The sequence below is a fragment of the Elephantulus edwardii genome, unplaced genomic scaffold, assembly GCF_000299155.1.
Source record: "Elephantulus edwardii isolate Elephantulus edwardi_28Jun2011 unplaced genomic scaffold, EleEdw1.0 scaffold00014, whole genome shotgun sequence".
In the NCBI taxonomy this organism is placed as follows: domain Eukaryota; kingdom Metazoa; phylum Chordata; class Mammalia; order Macroscelidea; family Macroscelididae; genus Elephantulus; species Elephantulus edwardii.
In genome coordinates, this window is record NW_006399764.1 from 26,762,853 (window position 1) to 26,787,178 (window position 24,326).

The 24,326-nt window shown below is 41.8% G+C and overlaps 1 protein-coding gene across 1 annotated transcript; it reads left to right on the top strand.

The window, feature by feature from the left end:
- The first annotated feature begins 3,040 nt into the window (after window positions 1-3,040).
- LOC102856922 (prorelaxin-like) lies at window positions 3,041-20,598 on the top strand. The gene is made up of 6 exons (XM_006881361.1): window positions 3,041-3,200; window positions 4,575-4,691; window positions 8,105-8,124; window positions 13,005-13,173; window positions 14,923-15,153; window positions 20,573-20,598. The coding sequence occupies exons 1-6, from the start codon at window positions 3,041-3,043 to the stop codon at window positions 20,596-20,598; spliced, it is 723 nt and encodes a 240-aa protein (XP_006881423.1).
- The last annotated feature ends 3,728 nt before the right edge of the window (window positions 20,599-24,326 follow it).

The following is a 24,326-nucleotide window of genomic DNA, read 5'->3' on the forward strand; positions in this document are numbered from 1 at the left end:
GAAGGAGAATTGATGCCTTTGAGCTGTGGTGTTGGAGAAGAGTATTGAATGTACCATGGACTGCCAAGAAAAACAGATTCATCCGGGAGAGGGTTAAACCAGGCTACTCCTTGGAGGCAAGGATTCTGGGGCTTCGTCTGACACACTTTGGACATGTAAGGAGAGACAGGTCTTTAGAGAGGGACATCATGCTGGGTAGAGTAGAGGGACAGCGCAGGAGGGGAAGACCCTCTATGAGGTGGATTGATTCAGTGACTGGGGTAATCGGGATGGGAGTGTCAGAGGCAATGCGACTGGCACAGGATAGAGCAGGGTTTAGGGCTGTTGTACATAGGGTCGCTATGAGTCGCAAATGACTCGACGACACATAACAACAACAACAATAAACCAGTGAGCTCTATGCTCACAATCAAGCCCTAAAGCTTCTTGAAGGACAGGAAGGCACCATTTACATGGACTCAAAATATTCCAGGAGGATTATACAAACCTTTGGAACAATTTTGAGAGAATGAGAGCTCATAAACAGCAAAAGAAAGGCATTAGTTTATGGAACGAGGTTAGGCAGGTCCTGGAGCCTACTGCTCCCACGAAAATAGTAGTGGTTCATGTAAAAAGACACTAGAAGGGAAGGAGCATGGAAGCTGTCAATAACCAGCTCGCAGACCAGATGGCTAAATAAGCCTCTTTGGAGGGGGAGATCCAACTTCTCAGCCTAATACCCAATGTTCTGGAGATAACAAGATCCTGGTTCACTCTGGAGGTAAAGGGAGAATGAGCTAGGACGGGGGCCACTTGCACTGAAGATAGATGGACTCTCCCAGATGGTAGGCTGATCTGTAAGGAGGGAACTGCTGTCCTACTACATAGAGGGAACCACTGGGGCACACAGGCTGTGTGTGATGCAGTGCTAAGAACCATGGATGTGTAGGCACCTACAGAACTGCCAAGCAGGAAGGGGAGGGCCTGCATAACCTGTCGGGAGATCAGTAAGAAGGTACTCCGAAGGCATCCTGTGGGTGGAAGGCCTCCAGAACTGAGACCATTCCTAAGTATTCATGTAGATTTCACAGAACTGCCCAGAGTAGGGAAATGAGATACCTGTTGGTAATAGTGGATTATTTGTCTGACTGGATTGGAGATCCCCTGTGACCTCTACAACCACTAGTGGCTTTATCAAAGTAATCTTAAAACAGGTAATACCATATTTGGTCTAGTAGAGAACTTTGACTAAGATAACAGAAGCTACTTTATTTCCAGAGTGCTGGAGGGAATAAATGATGGAAAGTTTAGATATCAACTGAGATTATCACATTCCCTCGAAAGCTCTCTCCTCCTGAAAAGTAGACATGAATTGAACTTACACAGCAGATCACAAAGTTAGTCTTAGAAACCAAATTACTGTCGACCAAGTGCCTCCCCATAGCCCTACTCCAAATGGCTCCAAGAAAGTACCTAGGATTATCCCCTCATGAACTGTTGTACCGGTTCCTTTACTGGGTAGGGTAACAGACCTGCTCATCATGAAACCAAGGACCAGTTTCTGAGAAAGCATGTGCTCATTCCTCTACTCTGTCACCTCTTAGGTTAAAAGGACTCCTGGCTAAATGCCTTCTCTTAAATTTGTTGCTCATTACTTTTGGCCAAGAGACACGGTGCAGATTGGGAGAGGATGAAATTGATGGATGGGACCATCTAAAGATTAAATCCCTGTGTACATCAAAAACATTTTCCAACAGGGGGAAAAGAAAACTTACTGAGGAAAAACATTTGGCAATGCCATGCTGAGGACTGTGACAGTGATGTGCCAGTCGTGGTAATGGGCACCCATGGTGGACAGTGTTGGCTGGAGCTTCCCGACTAAATCAAGCCTGGAAGCAGGAGCGGCATCCACTTCCGAAATGGCTTGCCTCCGGAAACTCTATGTACGAACAGTGCTCAGGCCGTTCGTTCATAGGGTCGCCATGAGTCGTCTACGACTCAACAGCACTAAAAAACAACAACAATACCATTCCAGACAAGGGTCTCATATCAAAAGTTTACAGAATCCTACAGGGCCTCCACAAGAACAAGATTGATAGCACCATTACAAAATGGGCAAAAGACATGGAAATAATTTTCACAGTGGAGATATTCGGATGTCCAACAGACACATGAAGAAATGCTCAAAATCACTAGCAATAAGAAATGCAAATCAAAACCACAATGAGATACCATCTCACCCTAGTAGCAGTAGCAAAGTTTAACAGGACACCAAGTAATAAACGTTGGAGAAGATTTGGTGAGCTAGGAACTCTAATACACTGTTGGTAGAATTGTAAACTGGTTGGATGACAATTTGGCTTTTCCTCAGAAAGCTGAACATAGAAATTCCATGTGACCCCATCTATTCCACTGCTTGGAGTATACCCCAAGAAAATGAGAACTGAGGCACAAATGGAGACATGGAAACAGCCCAAATGTTCAACCACAATGAAACGGATTGAGAAATGATGGTACATTCACAGCATGCAGGAGCAATGATTTTATAAATCACTGCTTAACTTGGGAGGGACTGGAGAGCAGTCTCATAAGGACAAATGCTGTATAAGACAATTACTGCAGAACATATATGAGGATCCAAGGCGGGGGAGTCAGGGGTGAGGATGGGGGTGTTGTTAATCATAGGACAGCACAATATGACGGAGGGAGGGGTGGTAAAGGAAATGGGAAAGATCTGCGTGAAAAACAATGTACATGAACTTTTAAGTAAACCAATATAAACTCATTATTTTTTAAAAGACATCATAGTCGGAAGGGCAAAGGGTCAGAGAAAGAGGGGAAGATCATTAATAAGGCAGATTGACACACTGATTGTAACAATGGGCTCACACAAAGCAGAGATGGTGAGAACGTCACAGGATACGACCAGATCTGTTGTTGTTCATAGGGTCGCTATGAGTTGTATGGTTACCTAACAACAACAATCATCTGTGAGAAAATAACTTTCTGTTTGTTAAAGAAGAGAGAGAGAAAGAGGGGCAGGGGAGAAAGACAGAGAGACATGGTGCTGATGAAAACATGGAAAGAAGATAAACGGCCAAAGGGGAGAGCCTTGGCTAAACTGGCGACCAAGAAGGCCATTCAGACCCCTGAGAACAGGTGGTCTCACTACAGCCGAGTGAGGGGTCCAGTTGAAAAGAACTCTACTCAAGAGAAGAGAAGTAGTAATCAGTGGGAGACACTTCTTTCACTTAGCATCTCAAGGAAACTCTGTAAAGGGTCTGACAAAATGCCTCATTATCATTCTACTGAATATGGTGGACCTGGAAATTAACCTGGCAAATGTGATAATGGTTAGGCATGGTGGACAGTGTTTGGTGGAGCTCCCCAATTAAAACAAGCTTGGAAGCAGGAGTGACAACCACTTCTGAAATAGCTTGCCTCCGGAAACCCTATGAACCTGGAGAAACAATGAAAGCTATACAAGTGTTCAGGTCTTTCGTTCATAGGGTCGCTATGAATCATCTATGACTCAATGGCACTTAACAACAATAAGGTGTATTGTTACAGTAGGGATCTTCCTAATTGTACTAACCATGGTGGATTTGGAAATTAACCTGGCTAAGGTAGATTATTACTGCAGGGATCTTCTAGGCAGCCCTCTCCTACAACCAGCCATTCAGATTTTGGCAACTGGTCAAATTCATGGTCAGTGCGACCAGAACAGTGTCCCCTCAGAACATCAAGTTAGAGACTTACCAAGTTTTAGCCTCCAGGAACCTAGAAAACCTGAGTAAGCCTTCACATGCAGGTACGCATCTTTCCCCCAAGTCACCAGGGCCAGGGCACACTTCAGCCAGTCCTTGTTCCAACTGGGATGGTATGTTCTGGATCACTTAAGAACAAGGATGGACTGTTCACTCACTTTGGCTGCCTCTTTGAGGGCATGCATTAAAGAGCAAAATTAATTTTTCTAAAAGACTCCTTCCCACCAACAGTCAAAACCTCTCCAGTACATCCCAGTTCTTATCTTAACTGATGCCCTCGCCACCAGCGATAAGGAATTCCTAGTAGCAACCTGAGTCTATGGGATGAGTGCAGGCATCTCTGTAAAGGGCAGTGGGGCAGTTTGCACTGTGATTCATCAACTTCTGGATTCCAACACTTCCCTTTTTCTTAGAACTCTTCAGGAATGAGGATGAGTGCAGGCATCTCTGTAAAGGGCAGTGGGGCAGTTTGCACTGTGATTCATCAACTTCTGGATTCCAACACTTCCCTTTTTCTTAGAACTCTTCAGGAATGATCTCAAGAAAGTAGAAGTAATTGAAGTAAAAGACTTCTGGCAGACGTCAAAGCAGACACACGATATGGCAATGTGAATGCTTGGGTGGAATGCATCAGAAATTCAGTGCAAGCTCTCAAAAAAAGTGACTGCCATGTCTTCGCAGCTGGATGATCACAGGCACAGGTGATCTCATTTGGGACTCACCTCCAAGAGGAATGCCCTGCATGATGGCTCTGTTCCAGGAAAAGGCTGCTCGGGGAAAGGACCCGTGTAAAAGCTTGTCTTTTTTGTTCTTTGCCCTCCTCTGTAGCGCCAAGAGCGATCCCTGTTATCCACACGGTGATGAACCACTCTTCAAGGTGGAGAGGAGAGTTCACAGTACACATAGGAAAAGGAAGGGCCTGCAATCACATCCGAAATGTCACTGGTGAGTCTAGCAGTAGCAGGATGTCTTCTCCACGTTGATGGGACTGTGGTGGGAGATAGTGTCTCAGTAGGTACTAATGAGGCTGGATATTTAAAGTACTGCAGGCCTCCAGAGAGATGGCTGGGGTCTCCAAAGGTATGGGGTGATATTTTGACATTCTACATGGTCTTTGCAATCACTTGTTATGTATCAGAGAGCTGGATAATGACTAGGGATGACAGAAGGAGAGTTGATGCCTTTGAGCTGTGGTGCTGGAGAAGAGTATTGACTATACCATGGACTGCTCAGAGAACAAGCTCATCCTGGAGAGGGTGAAGCCAGGCTGCTCCTTAGAAGCAAGGATTCTGAAGCTTCATCTGACATACTTTGGGCATGTTGCAAGGAGGGATTAGTTCTTAAGAGAGGGACGTCATGCTTGGGAGGGTGGAAGGACAGCACAGGAGAGGAAGACCCTTGATGAGATGGGTTGATTCAGTCACGGAGGTAATGGGGATAGTTGTATCAGAAACAGTAAGATTGACAAGGGATAGAGGAGGGTTTAGGGTTGATGTACACAGCGTTGCTATGAGTCACAAGCTAATCAACAGTCCCTAACAATGACAATGATGACAACTGTTAGACAGCCATCTTCCCCCGGGATCCAAAAGTAAAGGTTTCAAGGTGTGGGAGGCTTGCACAGTGAGTTTCTGAGAAATAACAATTGTCCGGGCCTCCTCAGGCAGGAGCGCGTCACTGGCTACTACTCTTAAGCAATAAAGCCAGCCCGCAGCCACGGAGTCTAGACTTTTTGAAAGATACTTAGGGCTGATCATTTGGACTAGGGCTCCGATGGCCACCTTCCCCTTTTTTATCAATATATAAAAGGCTTATTATAATTAGGAATCCCTACAGTGGGAGCCCAAAGAGGCCTCTTTTAGTTGGACAAATGCTTGCTCACATTTAGGAGCCCCTTCTAGGACATCTACTTCCCTCCTCCCTTTTAATTGATCATATAAGGGTTTGTTTAACTGTAAATCGAGGAATCTCGATCTTGCAGTACCCAGTCATCCCCCAAAATTACTGGGGAAGATAGGCTGACTCTCATTTCAACTCGTCCTGGGAGATTTCTACTTTTATAGGCCAACATGAATCTCACAAAGTGAACTGTAGGGAGGCAAATTTGGGTCTTTCCTTTGAACACGGTAAAACCTTCTTCACCTAAAATGTCTAAGGTGCTTTGAGTATACTGAACCGAGGCCTCATAGGATGGACTACATACTAGAAGGTCATCTTTAAGATCTAGTACCATGAAATAGGTAAAATTGGCCTATTAAAGTATAAAGTTTAGGAACCACAGGATATAAAGGCATAACAATGTCATTTATTGTTCTCAAGTCCTGGACCAACTTTCACTTACCATTAGGGATTTTAACAGCAAGGATAGGAGTGTTATAAGGAGAAGTCATTTCAGTAATTAGACCAGCTTCTTTTAATTGTCTAATTATAGAGACCAGACCACTCCAGGCTTCTAGCCCTAATAACATCATGACCGGAGAAAATAAAATCTTATTCTTTACACTAAACATAAGATCTCTCCCTAAGATGGGTGAAAGAGTTTCAGAAGTTACCAAAAACTTTTAAGAAAACAACCCGGAAGTCCACATGCAAGGCAGAGGGGGAGTAAAGACCTGCTTATGAGGTTTTCTGTCAATTCCAACAACTAAGAAATAGAGGGAAGAGAGTGGACCTAAGAAGGCTTGTAGGACCAAATAAGAGGCTCCTGTGTCCAGGAGAAAACGGATACACTTACCGGTAATGTCCATGCTCACGCATAGCTTTTCTGGGAGAATCTGAATTGTTGAAGTGTCCTCCTTTGTTGCCGGCTGGGAGTCAGGGCCTCATCAATCCTCTGTGGACTCAGCCATCAGGACCTGACGTGGGCAGCCCTTAGCCAGGTGTCCTTCAGATCCACACTTAAAACAAATGAGCGGGAACTTCCTCTCCACCCCCTTGCATACCTGTGGTTCTCGCAGGTGACACTCTTTACTAAAGCGGCTCAGCTGTTCACAATGGAAGCAATTCTGACTCCCTTCATTACCTTTGGGTGACACTGACCATTTATTAGTAAGACTTCCTTTTCCTGACACAGGCCGAAACTGGCAGCAATGACTGTCCCAATAAATTGGGCCTTATCTGGTCTTGTCTCTCTCCCTCTAGATCTCAGTGGTTAAAGACAGTGACTGTGTTTTAAAAGTTCATGTGGATCAATCTGAAGTCTCACTGTTTTGCATTGAAGCTTCCTTCTACTATCTGGGGCCACCTGGTTTATAACATGAGTATTTAGAATTACTCTGCCTCCAGGGCTTTCAGGATCTAAGTTTGTGAACTTTTTCACAGCTTCAACAAGTGCTTGATTTTCTTCTTTGTTCTGAGTAATTACTGTTATTTTTGAGTAATCAATTTGTTTAATCTGAATTTCCCCCATGCCTTCAAGCAAGCAAGTCTGCATGTAGTCCCGTGTAGTCCATTCCTGATTTCCCGGTTGGCCAAGATGGTAATTCCAGTCGGGATTTTGGCCTGGGATTGCAGTTGCCTCGACTACTAGCTGAGGGCTATTGATGTGGAACCTGTGTGCTCTGTGACTCACTGTGGCCACTATTCTTGATTTTTCCTCAGGAGAGCAACAGAAGGACAAGAGGACCAGTAGGTCTTTCCATGTTATATAAAAAATAGAAATAATTTTCTGGAATACATCAATAAATTTTCCTGGATTAGTAGAAAAAGATTCTAATTTTTCCTTGCATTTTACAAATCACTTATTAACTATGCACCTGCATAGTCCCACTTCTTGAAGAGGAAGCAAGGGAGGATACATTTAGATGGGTGGGCTAGGAGCCGATGGTAGTGTCACCTCAGTTGAGGGCGTATCTTTATTAAAGATGTCTTTGTTCAAAGTGGCTTTCAAGCTTTCTAGAGGGTATCCTGCTGCTGGGGTAGTTAACGTCTCTCGTGATTTTCTCAGAGTAAGCATTTCTCCAGTGGTTTTATAAGGAACATGTTCCCCAAGCTGCTCAGAGACCTATTAGCAGGGCTTTGCTCCAGGAGGCCAGCAAGACTCCTTATATCAAGTTGCCCTCAACTAGTTTGTAGGGTTTTCTATTATCTGGTTGCCATATGCTTGGACATAGCCTAAGTCATGCACTGGGAACATGCTCTTTTAAATCCACAGTATATAGTAACAAATAATCTGAGGTAGGGTTATCAGGCAGTGAAAGGCTCAGTGGTCTCTGTTTGTATTAATCCCTCAGCTGTTTCCCATTTCCAAGGTACCAAGCTCTCTGAAGTTGCTGTCTGGGATTGAACCTTAGCTGAAGGGAACAGGACAGCAGCTGGGTTTGATTAAAGAAGCTATTTCCCACTTTTTCTGTCCTCAGATTCCTGCCATTTGATCCAGGTAAGTTAACTTGACTTGAAAAGAGAAGGAATTAAAAGGCATGCAGACCCACAAAGAGATGGCTAAAATAGCACTATATGCAGATGATAGGCCGCTCTGGTGGCCTAGAGGCAAGAAGCTATGCTACAATCTAGAAGGCACACAGTTTGAGGCCACCAGCTGCACCTTGGGAAAAGAATGGGCAATCTCATCCCGAGTGAGTAACTGCCTCTGAAAACGCACTGGAGGGTCACCTAGGGGTTGGTCCCAAATCCGTGGTACACAACAACAATATGCAGATGATATGATATTGTACACTGAAAACCCAAAGTACTCAACACAAAACCTGTTAGAGCCAGTGGGCAAGTAGGGTGGCAGGATAGAGAGCAATATCCAAAAATCAATGTGATTCCTCTACAATAACAAACAAAACCCAGAGAAGGAAACTAAGAAAGCAATACCATTCACAACAGCCAACAAGAAATTGAGATACCTGGGAATGAATTGAACTAGAGACCAAAAAAGACCTGTGCAAAGAAAACTAGAGAACATTTCTGCAAGAAACGATAAGAGATTTAAATCAATGGCTAAATGTTCCCTCTTCATGGATAGGAAGACTCAATATTTTGAAAATGACATTCCTACCAAAAGTTATCTACATGTTAACACAATGCCAGTACAGAGACCAAGTTAATTTTTCAAGGAAAGCAAAAGGGAAGTTGTCAAGTTTACTTGGACAGGAAAGGGACTCCAAATACACAAATCACTTCTGATTAACAAAAGTGAAGTGAGAGGTATAGCACTCCCTGACCTCAAAAACTACTACACCAGCAGTAGTTACCAAAACAGCATGGTCCTGGTACAACAGTAGGCACACAGACCAATGGAACAGAAACGAGAATCCAGAAATGCAACTGGCTAACTATGTTCAACTGACATGCTACAAGGAAATAAACCCTATCAAATGAGGGAACGACAAACTCTTCCACAAATGGTGCTGGCAAAACTGCACTGCTACTTGAAGAAAGCTGAAACAGGATCCACATCTCACACCACACACAAAAATCAAATCAAGGTGGATCAGAGAACTGGGAGTAAAGACCAAAACCAAAAAGGTCATAGAGAAACTGGGGCCAAGAATAGAAGGCCTAATCAATGGTATAAAAAGAATGACAAATACAGCCTGAAACGCATGATCTGAAGAGGATAAAATTGATGAATGGGACCTTCTAAAGATTAAATCTCTGTGGTCTTCAAATGTGTGCCTTTTCCAACAGGGTGAAAATAAAATCTATGAACTGTGAAAAAAAAATTGGCAATACCTCATCAGACAACAGTCTCATAAGAGTTTACAGAAGATTCTTGCATCTCCAATAGAAAACATACTATAACTTAATTACAAATTGAAAAAAGACTTTTCGCAAAGCAAGACATATGGATGGCCAACAGACACTTGAAGAAAAGCTCAAGATCATTTGCAACAAAAAAGATGCAAATCTAAATCACAATGAGATGCCATCTTGCCCCAGTAACAGTGGCAAAGTTTAGAAGGGCAGCAAGCAATGAAAGTTGAAAAGAATGTGGTGAGGTGGAAAATGGTACAACCACACTGGAAGACAGGTTGACATTTCCTCAAAAAGTTGAACATAGAAATTCCATATGACCTAGCTATTCGACTACTATAAATATACCCCAAGGAAATTAGAACAGAGACACAAATGGAGATTTGTACACTAGTGCTCAAATCAGTGTTACTCACCATCTGAAGAACATGGAAACGGCCCTAATGTGCAACCACAACAGAATGAATTGAGAAATTGCAGTGCATTTTCACAGTGGAATACTATGTAGTACTCAGGAGCAATGATTTGGAAAAAATACTACATAACGTTAGAGACACTAGGGAGCATTGTGCTCAATGACTGAACTCAGTCTCCTAAAAGAAAATACTGTATAAGACATTATACAGGAGCTCTGATGGCCTAGTGGAAGAAGCTGTGCTCTAATCCCGAAGGCACGTGGTTCGAGGCCATAAGCTCCTCCACTGGAGAAGGGTGTGCAGTCTTCCTCTGTGTGGTTAACTGCTTCTGAAAACCCACCAGAGTGTTAGTTCCAGCTGGGTCAGTTCCAACTCTAAAGTACACAACTTGCAAAAATACAAGGATAACTAGTTAAACATATACCGGGAACCAAAGTGGGGGGAAGAGTGGGAACAGAGGGGTGCACATGTGTAGATGTGAAGCCACAGCGTTGCACAATTTGGTGTTTAAAGGGAGAGGAGGAAGAAAATGGGAACAATCTGGGCAAAAATACAGGGTAATAACGGGCAAGCTCCAATTAAGATTATTTTATAAAAGATAATGCATGAGAATGATTGTATGAAACACAATGAGAATGAATAGCGTGAAACACAGTGTATATGAACTTTGTAAGCAAACCAATTAAAAAACACACAGAAAATCGTAATTCATGACGCTAATTGTACGAAACACAAGATGAATGAATAGTCTGAAGCACAATGTATGCGAACTTTGTAAGCAAACCAATGAAAAACAAGCAAACAAAACCTTAACTGATTTGGTTCAGCATTGTGGTTGTTGTTATGTGCCCTCAAGTACAGCTCTGAACAGGGTTCTAACCTGTGCCAACCTTAAAGTTTCTGCAAACCAACCCCCATTACCCAAGTCACTGAGTCAATGCATCTCATCGAGGTTTTCCTCTCTTGTGCTGTTCCTCCACCCTCCCACGCATGACGTCCCTCTCCAAGGACTGCTCCTTCTATGCAACATGTCCAAAATATATCAGACAGAGTTTCAGAATCTTTGTATCCAAGCAGCAGCCTGGTTTCACCCTCTCCTTGATGAATTTGTTTGTTTTCTTAGCAGTCCTTGGTACATTTAATACTCTTCTCAGCACCACAGCTCAAAGGCATCAATTCTCCTTCTCTGATCCCTAGTCAATGTCCAGCTTTCTGATGCATACCAATTAACTGTGAAGACTATCACCTGGACCAGATGTACCTTAGTCACCAGAGTGTAATCATGGTTCTTTTTTTTTTTTTTTTTTGTAATCATGGTTTTTATTCAGCATAGGCAAAGCTTTTCTTTTTTCCCTTTTTTTATTATTAAATTTTATTAGTTTTAATGAACATTTACAGAGATTTTGCGTTTTCATTCATTCATTGTTGCACTGTTTTCTCCACCCTCATCCCCAGTTCATTCTTCTTCCCCCCCATGTCTGTTTTAATTGTCCAATTGCCACAGTGCTTGTCAAAGCCAGTTCTGATTAATCTCCTTTGTCAGTGTGTCCCTTGCCATTCCCTATCACTCCTCCCTGAGACAGACTTCACCCTGATTCATAAAGAAAAGGGGATGGCGTATTCTCTTAGCTACTTCCTTAGGCAAAGCTTTTAAAAGCAAGATATTCAAGTACCATAAACACGGAAAAATTGGCATCAGTTGTAACAGGTGTGCAAACATTTCATTATGAACATCTTCTCAGAACAAACATTTCTTCAGAGGTTTCACAGGGAACATACTGCCAGTGTTGCTCAGAGTCTTAGCAGCAAAGCTCGGCTGCAGGAGGGCTGAAGAATTAGCCATTATCAATGTGCCCACAAGGCAGCCGACAGGTTGTTCTGATATCAGGCTGCCAGGCTCTATTCCTACCTTGGACATGTCCTAATTCACCCACTGGCCGTGTAAGAGTATTGGGAGAAAGAAGGCAGGACTTAAAAAACAAACCAACCTCAAAACCAGTGCTCACCAATAAAATCAACCACAAAAGCAACAAAATCTTGTCCTGTATCAGACTAGTTACAGAACGAAACTCTCAATATCACCACCTTTCTAACTTTTTTTTTTACCAAAAACATCTGGTATTTTATATAACTAGAAATTGAGATGACATATATTTTTGTACACATAAATTTAAACTTCATTTTTCTGTAGAATTTTAATACCAATGTATATTAAATAAGTGGATAAAAAATTTTAGAAATAAAGAAGCTGTATATCTAGATTGTGAGTGATATTTGACACAGGAAGATAAAGATAAATGCTTGTCAGTTAATAACAATCACATTTCATAAAAAAGGGGGAAGGGAAAGAAATTTGGGGACATTCAGGTGATTTTCATTTGTCCTTTAGAGACTCATGAAAATGTCCCTTGCAGTGCTGTTCATTTTGCAAATGACAATCTGGCGGCAATGACAGGTGACTCAAATCTTGAGAGCGTTATGTCTGCTAATATGTGCTTTCAAATACCTGACGTGTGGAGGTTAAAGATGGTGGATATTGATTACAGCAAAGAAACAAAACTATTTAGTACCTCTAAAGTACAGGATACTTCAAAAAAATGAATGTGTGGAACAAAGCATTGGTCACAGTCAATGAGTTTTCCGATTTGCTTCAAATTCTAAGTCTTTAATTAAGACAAGGCTTTTTAAAAAGGTGAGATTATTTTCACAACTATAGAATGCAATTAATGTTAACAAACTAGATATTAAAAAATTATACCGTGGTCTGTTGTGTATCTTTTCAACACTAACTGAAAGAAAAATGAAGTATGAGATAAAAACATGTAAGAATTCAAATCAAATGATGACTAACAGACTCTGAACATAAAGAGTTTAAGGCAAGAAAGGTGGAAAAGATCAAATGCAGCAGGGGATAGGCCAGTAGGTGAAAAAGGTTGAGGTGAACTGGAGTTGAGGAGGAATTTTCTGGAGGCTATGAGACAGGGAGGGGCAGAGGCTGTCTGGCCTCAAGGTCTGAGTGGGACCCAATGGCTATAAAAGCCTGGTGGAGCCAGGCAGGGGAAGCAGCCAGAAGCAAGGAGAGAGCTTTCCTGGAGAACAGCTGGAAACTAGGTCAAGGATGCCTGGTTCTCTCTTGTTCCAGCTGCTAGGAGTCTGGATACTTCTGGGCCAGCTTCCCAGAGCGCTCTCAAGCATGGACACAGGCGCAGTGAAGCTATGTGGTCGTGAATTATTACGCTACACAATCTGGCTCTGTGGAGACGTTACCTGGAGACGTTTCAGCAGAAGCATCATGTCCATCAGGGCTGCAGGTGAGACAATTTTCAAGCTCCAGGTCTCATTGCCCATCTGTGCTTAACCCCTAAACTCTGTTGTGCTGGTGTATAAATGTGGGCTTAGACTCTGTAGCTTGCAGTCGTGGATGATCTCCAGGGAACTTCACCAGAGAGCAAGTAAGTCTCATTGAAAAGAGCAGGTCATTTCATCACTAGGCAAACAGGAGGTTAGCAGCAATTATCAGACTGCTGACTGCTGCACACAGGAACAGAGTGGCTGCGCACTGTGTGTCATGTTGTAAAGGAAGGACACAGCTCTCAGCTGATCATCAAGCAGATGTGCTTACCCAAGCACATGTGGTCAGAACTCAGAGAACTCTGTGGACAACAGTTACTCTCCTCACTGTGATTTCCATCATTAAGATCTCCCCACATCTTGAACCCAAATGGGACAAGTGAGCCTTGCTTTCTAATTCTCTGAGCCAGTTCTTCAAGTGCAGTTGGACCACAGGGGAGGAAAGAAGAAGAAAAGGTCTAGGTGACTGAAAGAGAAACCCCAAGGAAGCAGATTCCAGAGAATCTGTTCTCTTCAGAAAGACTCTTCACTCATTCATTAGTAGGTCCTTTGGTGCTGCCCACATTTTGGAAATGGCTGTGGACTTCATTTCAAAGGGAAATCCCAGAATAGAGTACAAAACACATAGATCAATTTTTTAAATATTATGTTATTTAGGTTTCCTTACCTTTTCTTGTAGTCTTCTTCTTTTCACAGTTGGAGAAGACATGCCTCACTGCAAGCTGAAAGAGGCCAGCTCTGCTATTAAGAAGACCATGAAGAACTCGTTCCGGTTTATACCAATTTTTAAATTCATGTCTCCTTCTAATTCTTTTTGCTAAGATTGTCTGAATTGTGTGCCTATGATAAAATAGGAGAAGGCTATGTGACTGAAGGTTGTGTGAGGGCATGAGCCACATCTTCTCTTTACTTCATCACTTCTCTCTGGCACTTTAAACTGATATCAGTTGATCAATGTTCATCTCCACAAGAAGGACACAAAGAAGAGAAAGTGGGAGCTGGATGTGGCTGATTCCCAGTGGGCACTTGTGCCGATCCTAGGAGCCTGAGAACAGGTTCCTTCCTCAGGACACACAGCACACATCATGCATTAGTCAATACACTCAGAACATCAACTATTCTGTAAACCGAGCGACTTGCCCTCTAGTGTCAAGTATGACTGACTTGAAGGAGATACTGCGAAGAAGAGAAATTGTTAAATGGGTATTTGAGATCTTGGATCTCAGAGACCTATTAGATCAGAGAAGCTAGAAATTCTGCTTTTTTAAGTGTTTCCACAGAAGCAACCTAGCTCCGGGGAGCAGCTGATAGTCTAAAACAAGTTTTATACTTTCAAACCATTACTGTCCCTAAGTAAACGCTGGATGAAAATTTCTACTAGGAAAAATCCGCATTCATACACTTTTCGATGACCATTTCCTATGCCTTCAGAAACAAGAGTGCTTAGTTTCAAGTAGTCTAAAAGAGGTAACATGAGAGAGTTAGGGGGAGAGAGGACAAAGGAGTAAATGGTATAAAGCAATGTCTTGGCAATGCTGTAGTACTTTAAGCAACAAAAAAAACGAAGGGTTTTATGTGTGAGTACTAGACACTGGCTGACGCTTAGCTCCATGGAGGAAATGCTTTCCTTTATTCAGGCAAAATTCTGCAATGTTTCTGATGCTGCCTGGTATGAATATTTAACTCTCGTTTCTTTCAAAATTCAACAGACAGTGCATCACCACACATGTACGAAGATACAAAAATGTTAAGCACTATGCCGGAAGTCAATTCTAATTTCCCAGAGGAATTGTTGGCAAGTGAAGTATCCAGAGAACTGGTGGAGAATAACCCCAGTGAAGCAAGAGACAACAGTCCTTCAAAAGGAAAAGGCTTTGGCTTAGAAACGAATTTCCGAAAGCTGAGCAAGAAGGAGGCGGAATCTCTAAGTGACAAGTGTTGTAAACGGGGGTGCAGTATAGGAGAACTGGGAGCAGTATGTTAAGAGGAGCGAACTTTGTGTGATAACAGTTCTTCTCAACAACCTACCTCTGTCAAGAATTACTGTTCTGAGAATATGATAATTCATCACTCGTATTTTGATGTCTAACTTACTGTATATTAAACAACTCTGCTTTATTAAAGTCTTAGTTAAGAAATCTTTTTGCAAGCAACAAATGCTGGTGAGGCTGTGGAGAAACTGGAACCCTTACTCACTGTTGGTGAGAGTGTAAAATGGTACAACCACTGTTGAAGGTGGTGTGGTGCTTTCTCAAAAAGTTACAAATAGAGATACCGTTTGACCCAGCAATTCCACTACGGGGAATGTATCCCAAAGAGACCATAACTGACACCCAAGCAGATATATTCACACCCATGTTTATTGCGGCTTTGTTCACAAGAGCATGGAGTTGGAAGCAACCTAAGTGCCCACCAACAAACGAATGGATAGAGAAGCTCTGGTATATTCACACAATGGAATACTACGCTGCATTGAAAACCAGAGAACTCATGAGATATTATTCAAAATGGATGATCCTGGAGGACATTATGCTGAGTGAAATATCTCAGTCACAAAAGGACAAATACTGTATAGTGCCACTTTTGTAAAACAGGACTGACATCGGGGTTGGGGGTAGACTGATAAAGATGTGATAAATAATGTATACTGCATTGAAACAGATAATGGAGGAAACTGTTTAAAAGGGAAATGTGATTAGGTATTTTTGTCATGACAGGAGTCCAGAATGAAGGCTTCATACTGGAGTGGAAATGGGAGGAGGGATTATAAAACAATGAAAGAATTTTTCTTTTACTTTTCAAAGAGAAGAGTGTACTGGGGGTAGAGGTGTGGGCAGGGAGAAAAGTGCAACAATGAATTAATGGAAATGGAAAGACTCTAAATTTTCATTAAAATTAAAACAGTAATAAAATTTTTTACAAAAGAAATCATTTTGGGGGAGAGATGGCTGGGGAGAGAAGTGCAGCAATGAATGAATGGAAATCCAAAATCTCTGTAAATGTTCATTAAAATTATTAAAACAAATTAAAATAAATTTTTAAAAACAAAACAAAAAATCATTTAATATGAAATTGTTTTTCTTTAATGGCATAGTTTTACAAGTATCTTTCATTTTCACTGACATTTTATAATAATAAAAACATCTTTACCACTTTACCCTGACAATTTCTATCATTTCTTATACCAAGTACAAAGGGGCAGAAAGATGGGATTAGAATATTTCAACTAATATTTGCTATAACCGGGTGGCTCCTTGGAGGCAAGGATTCTGAGGCTCCGTCTAACATACCTTGGACATGGTGTGAGGAGAGACAGGTCCTTGGAGAGGGACATCATGCTTGGGAGGGAGGAGGGATGGTGCAGGAGGGGAAGGCCCTCTATGTGGTGGATTGATTCGGTGACTGGGATAATCGGGATGGGAGAGTCAGAGGCAGTGCGATTGGCACAGGACAGAGCGGAGTTTAGGGCTGTTGTACATAGGGTTGCTATGAGTCGCAAACGACTCGACGGCATATAACAACAACAACACCACATAAAGAACATGAAGTTGAAAAGTGGACTTTCTGAATGAATTTTAAGAGGTTTGGGGTCTTCGGGAACTGTACAGTGAAAATTATCAGTCCTGGCAATACATCATTGAGACCAGCAGTGTGTCATCAAGTTCAGTTGTGTTTCCTCGGGTTTCATGCTTCCTACAGCTCTAAATTACCAAGACAATTATACGCAAACTATGGTGGTGGTGTTTCTTTTTTCTTTTTAAAGAAAAAAAAAGAATGAACATAATGATAAAATAATAGTTGATTGTTCTGTAATACAGAGGAGTAAGTTTATTGAGGAACACAGCTTTATTCTCCATATTTAGTTTACAAAACTTTTTGTCAATAAAACAACTTACAATGAACATTATAATAAACGTTCAGAATAGACAATGAACATGTTTGTCATAGGTATTTAGGCACTAATATAAACTTATGTATTTGTAGCCAGTATTTATAAAATCATGCACTTAAATAAAGGCTTGATCTCATACCTTAAAAGTCTACATATAGAACTGATTATCTGATTCGAAGTGACCAAAGCTGGCATCTCACTCATACCTAGTATGTCAGTGTCATGTGTTCCATCTCATTTTTAGTATATCAGTGTTATGTGTTGCAATTCATTTTTAACATTTCCAGTTTGCCAACATTCAAGCTAGATCACTCCATGTTATGATTATTAAATGATATTTGTTATTGCATTTCTTCATTTCAACAATCTGGGTTCTACCACAGCTTTACCATAACTATCCTCATACCTCTAGTATTCACAGCATTTGCAAAGGCCTGTTATTTAAGAAGCAGAAGGTCAATCCTGCTTCCTAATCTGTGTTCATCAGGGATTTAAAAAAAACCTTCCCACCATAAGTAACCCTTATGGCATTTGACTCAACAGTGGCACAGCTTTCAGTATCACAGCAATCTCAAGTTATCTCAGTACAGCAAAATGAAAGACAAATGCTGTACCACTTAGAACAATGTTCTCCCCAAACACACTCAACACCAGAGAGCAAAAACATTCAGGCGATGTAATGAATTCAGAAAATCTGTATTCAGGGACTTCTCCAAATTATTGGGGAATAATGATGTCAGTTTGAGGACCAAGGCGCATCTGATTCAGGTCCTCCTCTTTCTGATCACTTGCTATGCATCTCAGAGCTGGACAACATATACGATGACAGAAGAAGACTTGATGCCTTTCAGCTGTGGTGTTGGAGAAGAGCACTGAACATTCCATCGAAGACCAAGAGAAAAAACAGATGTCTTGGAGATGGTGCAGCTGGAGTGCACTTTGGAGGCAAGAACGATGAGGTTTCTCCTCACATACTTTGGGCATGCTGCTAAGAGGGGCTATTCTTTGGAGAGGGATATGGTCTTATGAAGAGTGGAGGGTCAGCAAAGGGAAGGAAGATCCTTGACTAGGTCGAATGACTTGGCAACTGCCTCAATAGGCTCTTGTGTGTCAGGAAGGGTTAGGATGGCACAGAATAGAATAGGGTTCAAATCATTTGTTCATGGAGTCGCTATGAACTGTACTTGACCCAAGGGTACCTCACAACAACAACAACAACATATTCAACGAGGAAGCATGAAGACAGCAAACCCCATTTCATGGCTAATCACAACTAACCCCTGAGGTAGGTCAGGACCACATCAGATATTGGCTACCAAACTGCTAAGTCAATGAGATTCTGGACCAAATAGAGAAGGAACTGTGTGTCTGCTTAACCCAGGAGAACAAGGGGAACATGCAGCAAACGTAATGCCCAACAGACCAAGAGGCTCCCCAGACCCCTGCCTATTCCTCTCCTTCACATACTCCTGGTAGCAGAGATCCTGAAATAAGAACCTACAGTTCCTGTCTGTAGCTTCATGACTGAATTTTAAAGGATACAGAGGTAAATGTAATAAATAGTAAATCATCAGTCTTAACACTCAAATACTAGCTTGACACATTTTAAGGATCTAAATTAGACTGTATATAGAGTTTACATAGAACTCTCATGAGAAGATGAATTTCTCTCTCAGTACATAAATAGATCTACCTCTCATCACTCTCTTTACTGTCAATTCTCACCAGATGACAGAAGATCTTCTATCTAGCAGGGTTTATTAAGCTGTAAATCTATATGCTGAGGGAATTATTCTAGAAGCCTGACTCCATGAAGAGGAATGTGGGATCAGGATGGAGGTAGACTCATCAATAACCTGTGTTATGTGGACGACACAACCTTTCTTGCTGAAAATGAGGAGGACTTGAAATGCTTGTTGCACAAGATCAAGGAATTCAGCCTTCGGTATGGATTGCAATGTCACGGTGGATGGAGAAGAGATTGAAACTGCACACAGCTTCATCTTGCTTGGCTCCACAATTAACATCCCTGGTACCAGCAATCAGGAAATAAGGATAGGCATTGTTGTTGTTGTTATGTGCCGTCGAGTTCCCTGCGACTCATAGTGACCCTATGTACAACAGCCCTAAACTCCGCTCTGTCCTGTGCCAATCGCACTGTCTTTGACACTCACATCCCAATTATCCCAGTCACTGAATCAATTCACCTCATAGAGGGCCTTCCCCTCCTGCGCTGTCCCACCACCCTCCCAAGCATGATGTCCCTCTCCAAGGACCGGTCTCTCCTCACAACACGTCCAAAGTATGTTAGACGGAGCCTCAGAATCTTTGCCTCCAAGGAGCCACCTGGTTTAACCCTTTCCAGGACAAATCTGTTTGTTTTCCTAGCAGGCCATGGTATTCTCAATCCTCTTCTCCAGCACCACAGCTCAAAGGCATCAATTCTCCTTCTATCCTCCCTGGTCGTTGTCCAACTCTCTGATGCATAACAAGTGATTGCAAAGACCATGGCCTGTATCAGACGCACCTTAGTCTCCAGAGAGACACCATTGCTCTTCAGTACTTTGGAGAGGTCCCTAACAGCAGACTTTCCCATGGCAATGCGCCTTTTAATTTCCTGGCTGCTGGTGCCAAGACTGTTGACTATGGAGCCAAGCAAATTAAAGCTGTGTACAATCTCAATCTCTTCACCATCCATCCTGATGCTGCCAATTGGTCCAGTGGTGAGAATCTTTGTCTTCTTGACATTGAGCCTCAATCCATATTGTAGGCTGCAGTCCAATTGGAAAAGAAAATCTACTTCTTTAGGGAATCCAATTGGAGTTCAACAGGCACTCCAAAGATGTAACCTGGACTTTAGAAGAAGGTTGTCTCAGTTACCACTAAAGGAGAAAGCTTCAGTAAAATGACTCATAGCAAGTTATCTGTTTATTTTTAACGTCTTGAAAAGGGGTCTCAACTGGCTTGCTAGGCATTCCCCTCCATTAGTTGGTCAAACTCTCCCAGGACAATTACTCTAGTCTCAGGCTGGCTGGGTTTCCTCACAGGCCTGCAGGAGGTGAGGGAGGAGAGTTAAAATGACCGATAGAATGAGGAATGATCACTATCCATCCCTCATGAGGGTCAAGGTCTGAGTTAGTAAATTTCTGCATTGTTTCTCCTAGCCTATTCCTAAGAGCTGTAGGGCTCTCTTTTCTTGTGTTATTTTTATAAACTTAAATTAACTTAGACTTCACTCACACCTGCATGTAATCTCTGGCTGCTCCAGTGAGCTCTAGCTCTTCTAACTGATCGTTCTAAAGTAGGCTTTATTTTGGGAATGCCTGAGATCTATTTGCTATATATGGATTAGGAGCATACAAATTATTGGCACCACCAGTAGTGCCCACTTCTTTAGGAAGCACCTGGAGTGAGCCTGCAAAGGGAGAGGGGGCTAAAACGTGATTTTCTTTTTTTTCTCTTTTCAGCTTACTGCCAGTATGTGCAAGATTAGGATGAGCTCAGAGAGTGAAGAGTTAGGGGTCTCAACTCACTGCTAAAATCTGTAGCACCACTCCAAACTGACCAGTTATCAACAGAGAAAAGAAAAACAAACCAACAAAACCCTGGGAACAATCCTTTCTTTCACTGCACCACAAATGTGCACCAGGGAGTGGAGAAACACTAACTAGCCACCAACAAACTTTACTTCACCCACATTAACTAACATTATTAACAAAATTAAAGGTTTACTTACAATCTCAGTCTGTGCTTCATGCAGGAAATGTGGAAGAATGTAAAAAGAAACAGAGGTAGAGCTGACTGCTTAGGCAAGAAAGAGGAGTAAGTCTTTCAAACTAAAGCGATAAAAGGAGCAGACTTTTAAGATCATGGCTCTTTGAACCCCAAGGTGTTCTAGTTGTGCTTGATGTGCTGCTTAGGTGACTCATGTCTCAGTTTTCAGTTCAGAGAACTGGGCACGGACGGAAGTTACAGATTCCTTCCTCCCTGGACATGCCTCCTATTTCCCAGTGAGTCTCAAGAGAAGTCGCCCCTATTCCCTGGAATTCAAAGGCACACAAAGGAATTAAACACCCTGATCGAGCCCAAAAGGAAGAATATTAGGTGTATGCTGTGATCTCAGGGGCAGAGAAGCCCCTCTGTGAGGACTAGAGCACTGATATAACCCCCTGGTCAGCGCACTCGCTAGGACCCTTAGAAGCAGTGGTCTCCTTATCTCACAGGAGGCTGCCTACCTGATCTCCCACTGAGACTTTGGCAGACATAGGACCCCACAATCAATCTAAACGTGAAATCGTGTTCAAAGGACCAGGCTTTAGAAGCACAGAAGCAGGACAATTCACCAGTAGAATTGTCCTCTCTCAGTGGTCAGGAGTCCTCTGAAATTTTATCCCTGATAAGCCCCCAAAATGTCAAGGGGATGATTTCCAAAACAGGTCCAGGGGCCTTTTCGAGTAAGAACTAGTAAGTTCTGACTCAGATATACAAGAAATATACCAACAGCAAGTGAGAGCAAGAGAAAAAAACCCGTTTTTATTGTCATAGAGCTGCACTCCTCCTGGGTCGGTTTCTATTGTTACATTGTCACTGTCTTTGTCAAAACCAGTTCTTGATTTTTGTCAGCATTTCTTTTCCCATTCCCTGTCATTCAACACTTTGGAGAGGTCCTTGACAGGAGATTTTCAAAATGCAACATGTGTTTTGATTGCTTGACTGCTATTAGCACGTGTTAGTCATCTACTTGATTGTGGATTCAAGTCAAATGAGGCCACTGGCAACTTCACTGTTCCTCTCCTTTCATGATGTTGCATAGGATCGGATGATTAAGATTTTTAATTAATCTTTCTCTTTCTTTGAAACTATGAATCATCCCATTAGCATGAGCTTTTTTTCTACCTATGTAGAAACAGCATTTTTTAATTCTTGAACGATTTAAAAGGAAAGGGAATATGATTTGTACATTTCCCTGTCATTCATAGGAGTATTACATAGGAAAATGAAAAGCTTCCCAACCTCTCTGAGCTCTACCTGCTAGAATTCTGTGACCCAAGTAGCTTTAATTTGCTGGATTAGAATCACTAGGAGGTGCAGAAGGAAAAACAGTCCTTGTTTCATTTTTTGACTGCTTGGGAAACAACATATATTTCAGGGTCTGACCCAAATTCAGTAAGTTCCTCACCATCTCCTTAAGCATGGTGCCTTATCTCATGTTCATATTTAGAAGATGAATCTTCAGGATCTGAGTCAAGTGTTTAAATGGTTTTAAAAAAGGATAAAGAGACTCTTGTCTTTTGTGGACCTTCAGACAAAGATAAGGGAGGAAGAGGTGGTGGGAGATGATCAGGATTTACATGCTCAACTGTGAGTCTTCAGCCTCTTCTGTTTATGTCTCCTCCTCCACTACTTGGAACTTGTAGGGGTTCAACTACTTACCACAGACCACAAGGTCCAGACTTCTGCTGATAGCCTATCACTGTGCCCATGTGTCCTTTTCAAAACTCTGTTAGTCTATTCCCTTGTTTTTAAATCTAAAGACCCTTCTTTGGGAAACCAAGGATGATATTGATCCACAACCTTCAAAAGTTTCATTAAATGTGATGAGGAGACCTTTATTCTATTATCCTTAAGCAACTGACATAGCAAACAATACAAATACTTAAAGACAAAAGAAGATTGCCCCATTTTCTTGTTTTATATTTGTGTCTCTGTCCTTAAATCCCCCCAATGATTTCTGACAGTGTAGCCAACCTCTCCTCTGACATTTACTTTCCTAAACTTTTTTACTAAGATCTTTCTGTTCAAGAGCCACTTGTAGAATATAGTTCTACACCAGGTCGGAGAGTGAGGAATCAGAGAGCCTTAGGGGGTGAAAAAAAAAGACACAAAATAGTTGAGCAGAAAGGGATGAAAGACCTCAAGAATCTTAAGTGACTATTCATCACAGGCAAAGCTATTTTTTAAATAAAATTTTTGTTTTATCCTAGGTTACTTATCAAGCCTATATATATTGTTTTTCACCCCAGATCTTTCCCATTTCCTTTACACACTCCTTCCTCTACCAAGCAAATTGTGCTAGCCTACGATTACCCTCCTGCCAATCCTCACCCCTCTGTTCCTACCCTACTCCCCTTGGATCCTCGTACACATTTAACTAGTTATCTATTTCTACAATGATGGACTTACACACAATATTTGTCCTTATGGGACTGAGTTAGTTCACTTAGCATAATGCTCTCCAGACTCTGCCAAGTTAGGTAGCAATTTTCAAAATTATTGCTCCTGCATACTGTGTGGTATTCTATCATGTGAATGTAGCATCATTTCTTAATCCATTAGATTGTGTTTGGACATCTAGGCTATTTCCATGAGCTTGCAATGGTGAATAACTTTGCTGTGAATATTGTTGTACAAGTCTCCATTTGTGCCTCAGTTCTATTTATCTTAGTGAATATTCCAAGCAGTGGAATAGTTGGGTCATATGAAATTTCTCTATTAATCTTTTTGAGGAGATGCTAAACTTCCTCCCAGAGTGGTTGTACCATTTTACAATCCCATAAACAGTCTACAGGATTTGCTATCTCTTCACATTCTCTCAAACATTTCCTACTTGCTGTCCAGTTAAACTTTGCGACTGTGACTGGGATGAGATGGCTTCTCATTGTGGTTTTGATTGGCATTGCTGTTATACAGGCAAAGCCTTTAAGCAAGATATTAAAACAATATCATAAACACCTGAAAATTGTTACCAGTTTTAACTGGGGTGCAAACATTTAGTCATGAAGATTTTCTCTTAATAAACATTTCTCCAGTGCTTTTATAAAAAAACATGTTCCACAAGATGCTCAGAGTCCTATCAGCAAGGCTTTGCTCCAGGAGGCCAGCAGGACTCATTATATCAAGTTGCCCTCAACTAGCCCGCAGGATTTCCTATATTCTAGTTCCCAAATGATTGGACATATCCTTAGTCATGTACTAGTCACGTGCTTTTTCAAATCCACAGTATAAAACAACAACAAATAATCTGAGGTAAACTGGTCAGAAGTGAAAGGCTCAGTGGTCTCTGTTTGTATTAATCCTTCAGCTGCTTCTCATTTCCAAGGTACCAAGCTCTCTGAAGATGCTGTCTGGGACTCAGCCTTAGCTGAAGGGAACAGGACAGCAGCTGGGTTTAATTAAAGGAGCCATTTCCCACTTTTCTGTCCTCAGCTTATTGCCATTTGA

Bases quoted from the DNA above. Each gene is read 5' to 3' on its own strand.
- LOC102856922 (XM_006881361.1), top strand. From the start codon at position 3,041: ATGGTGCTGATGAAAACATGGAAAGAAGATAAACGGCCAAAGGGGAGA. The intron at 3,201-4,574 runs GTAGTAATCAGT...CCTCCTCTGTAG, and splicing joins CTCTACTCAAGAGAAGAGAA to CGCCAAGAGCGATCCCTGTT. The intron at 13,174-14,922 runs GTGAGACAATTT...AAAATTCAACAG, and splicing joins CATGTCCATCAGGGCTGCAG to ACAGTGCATCACCACACATG.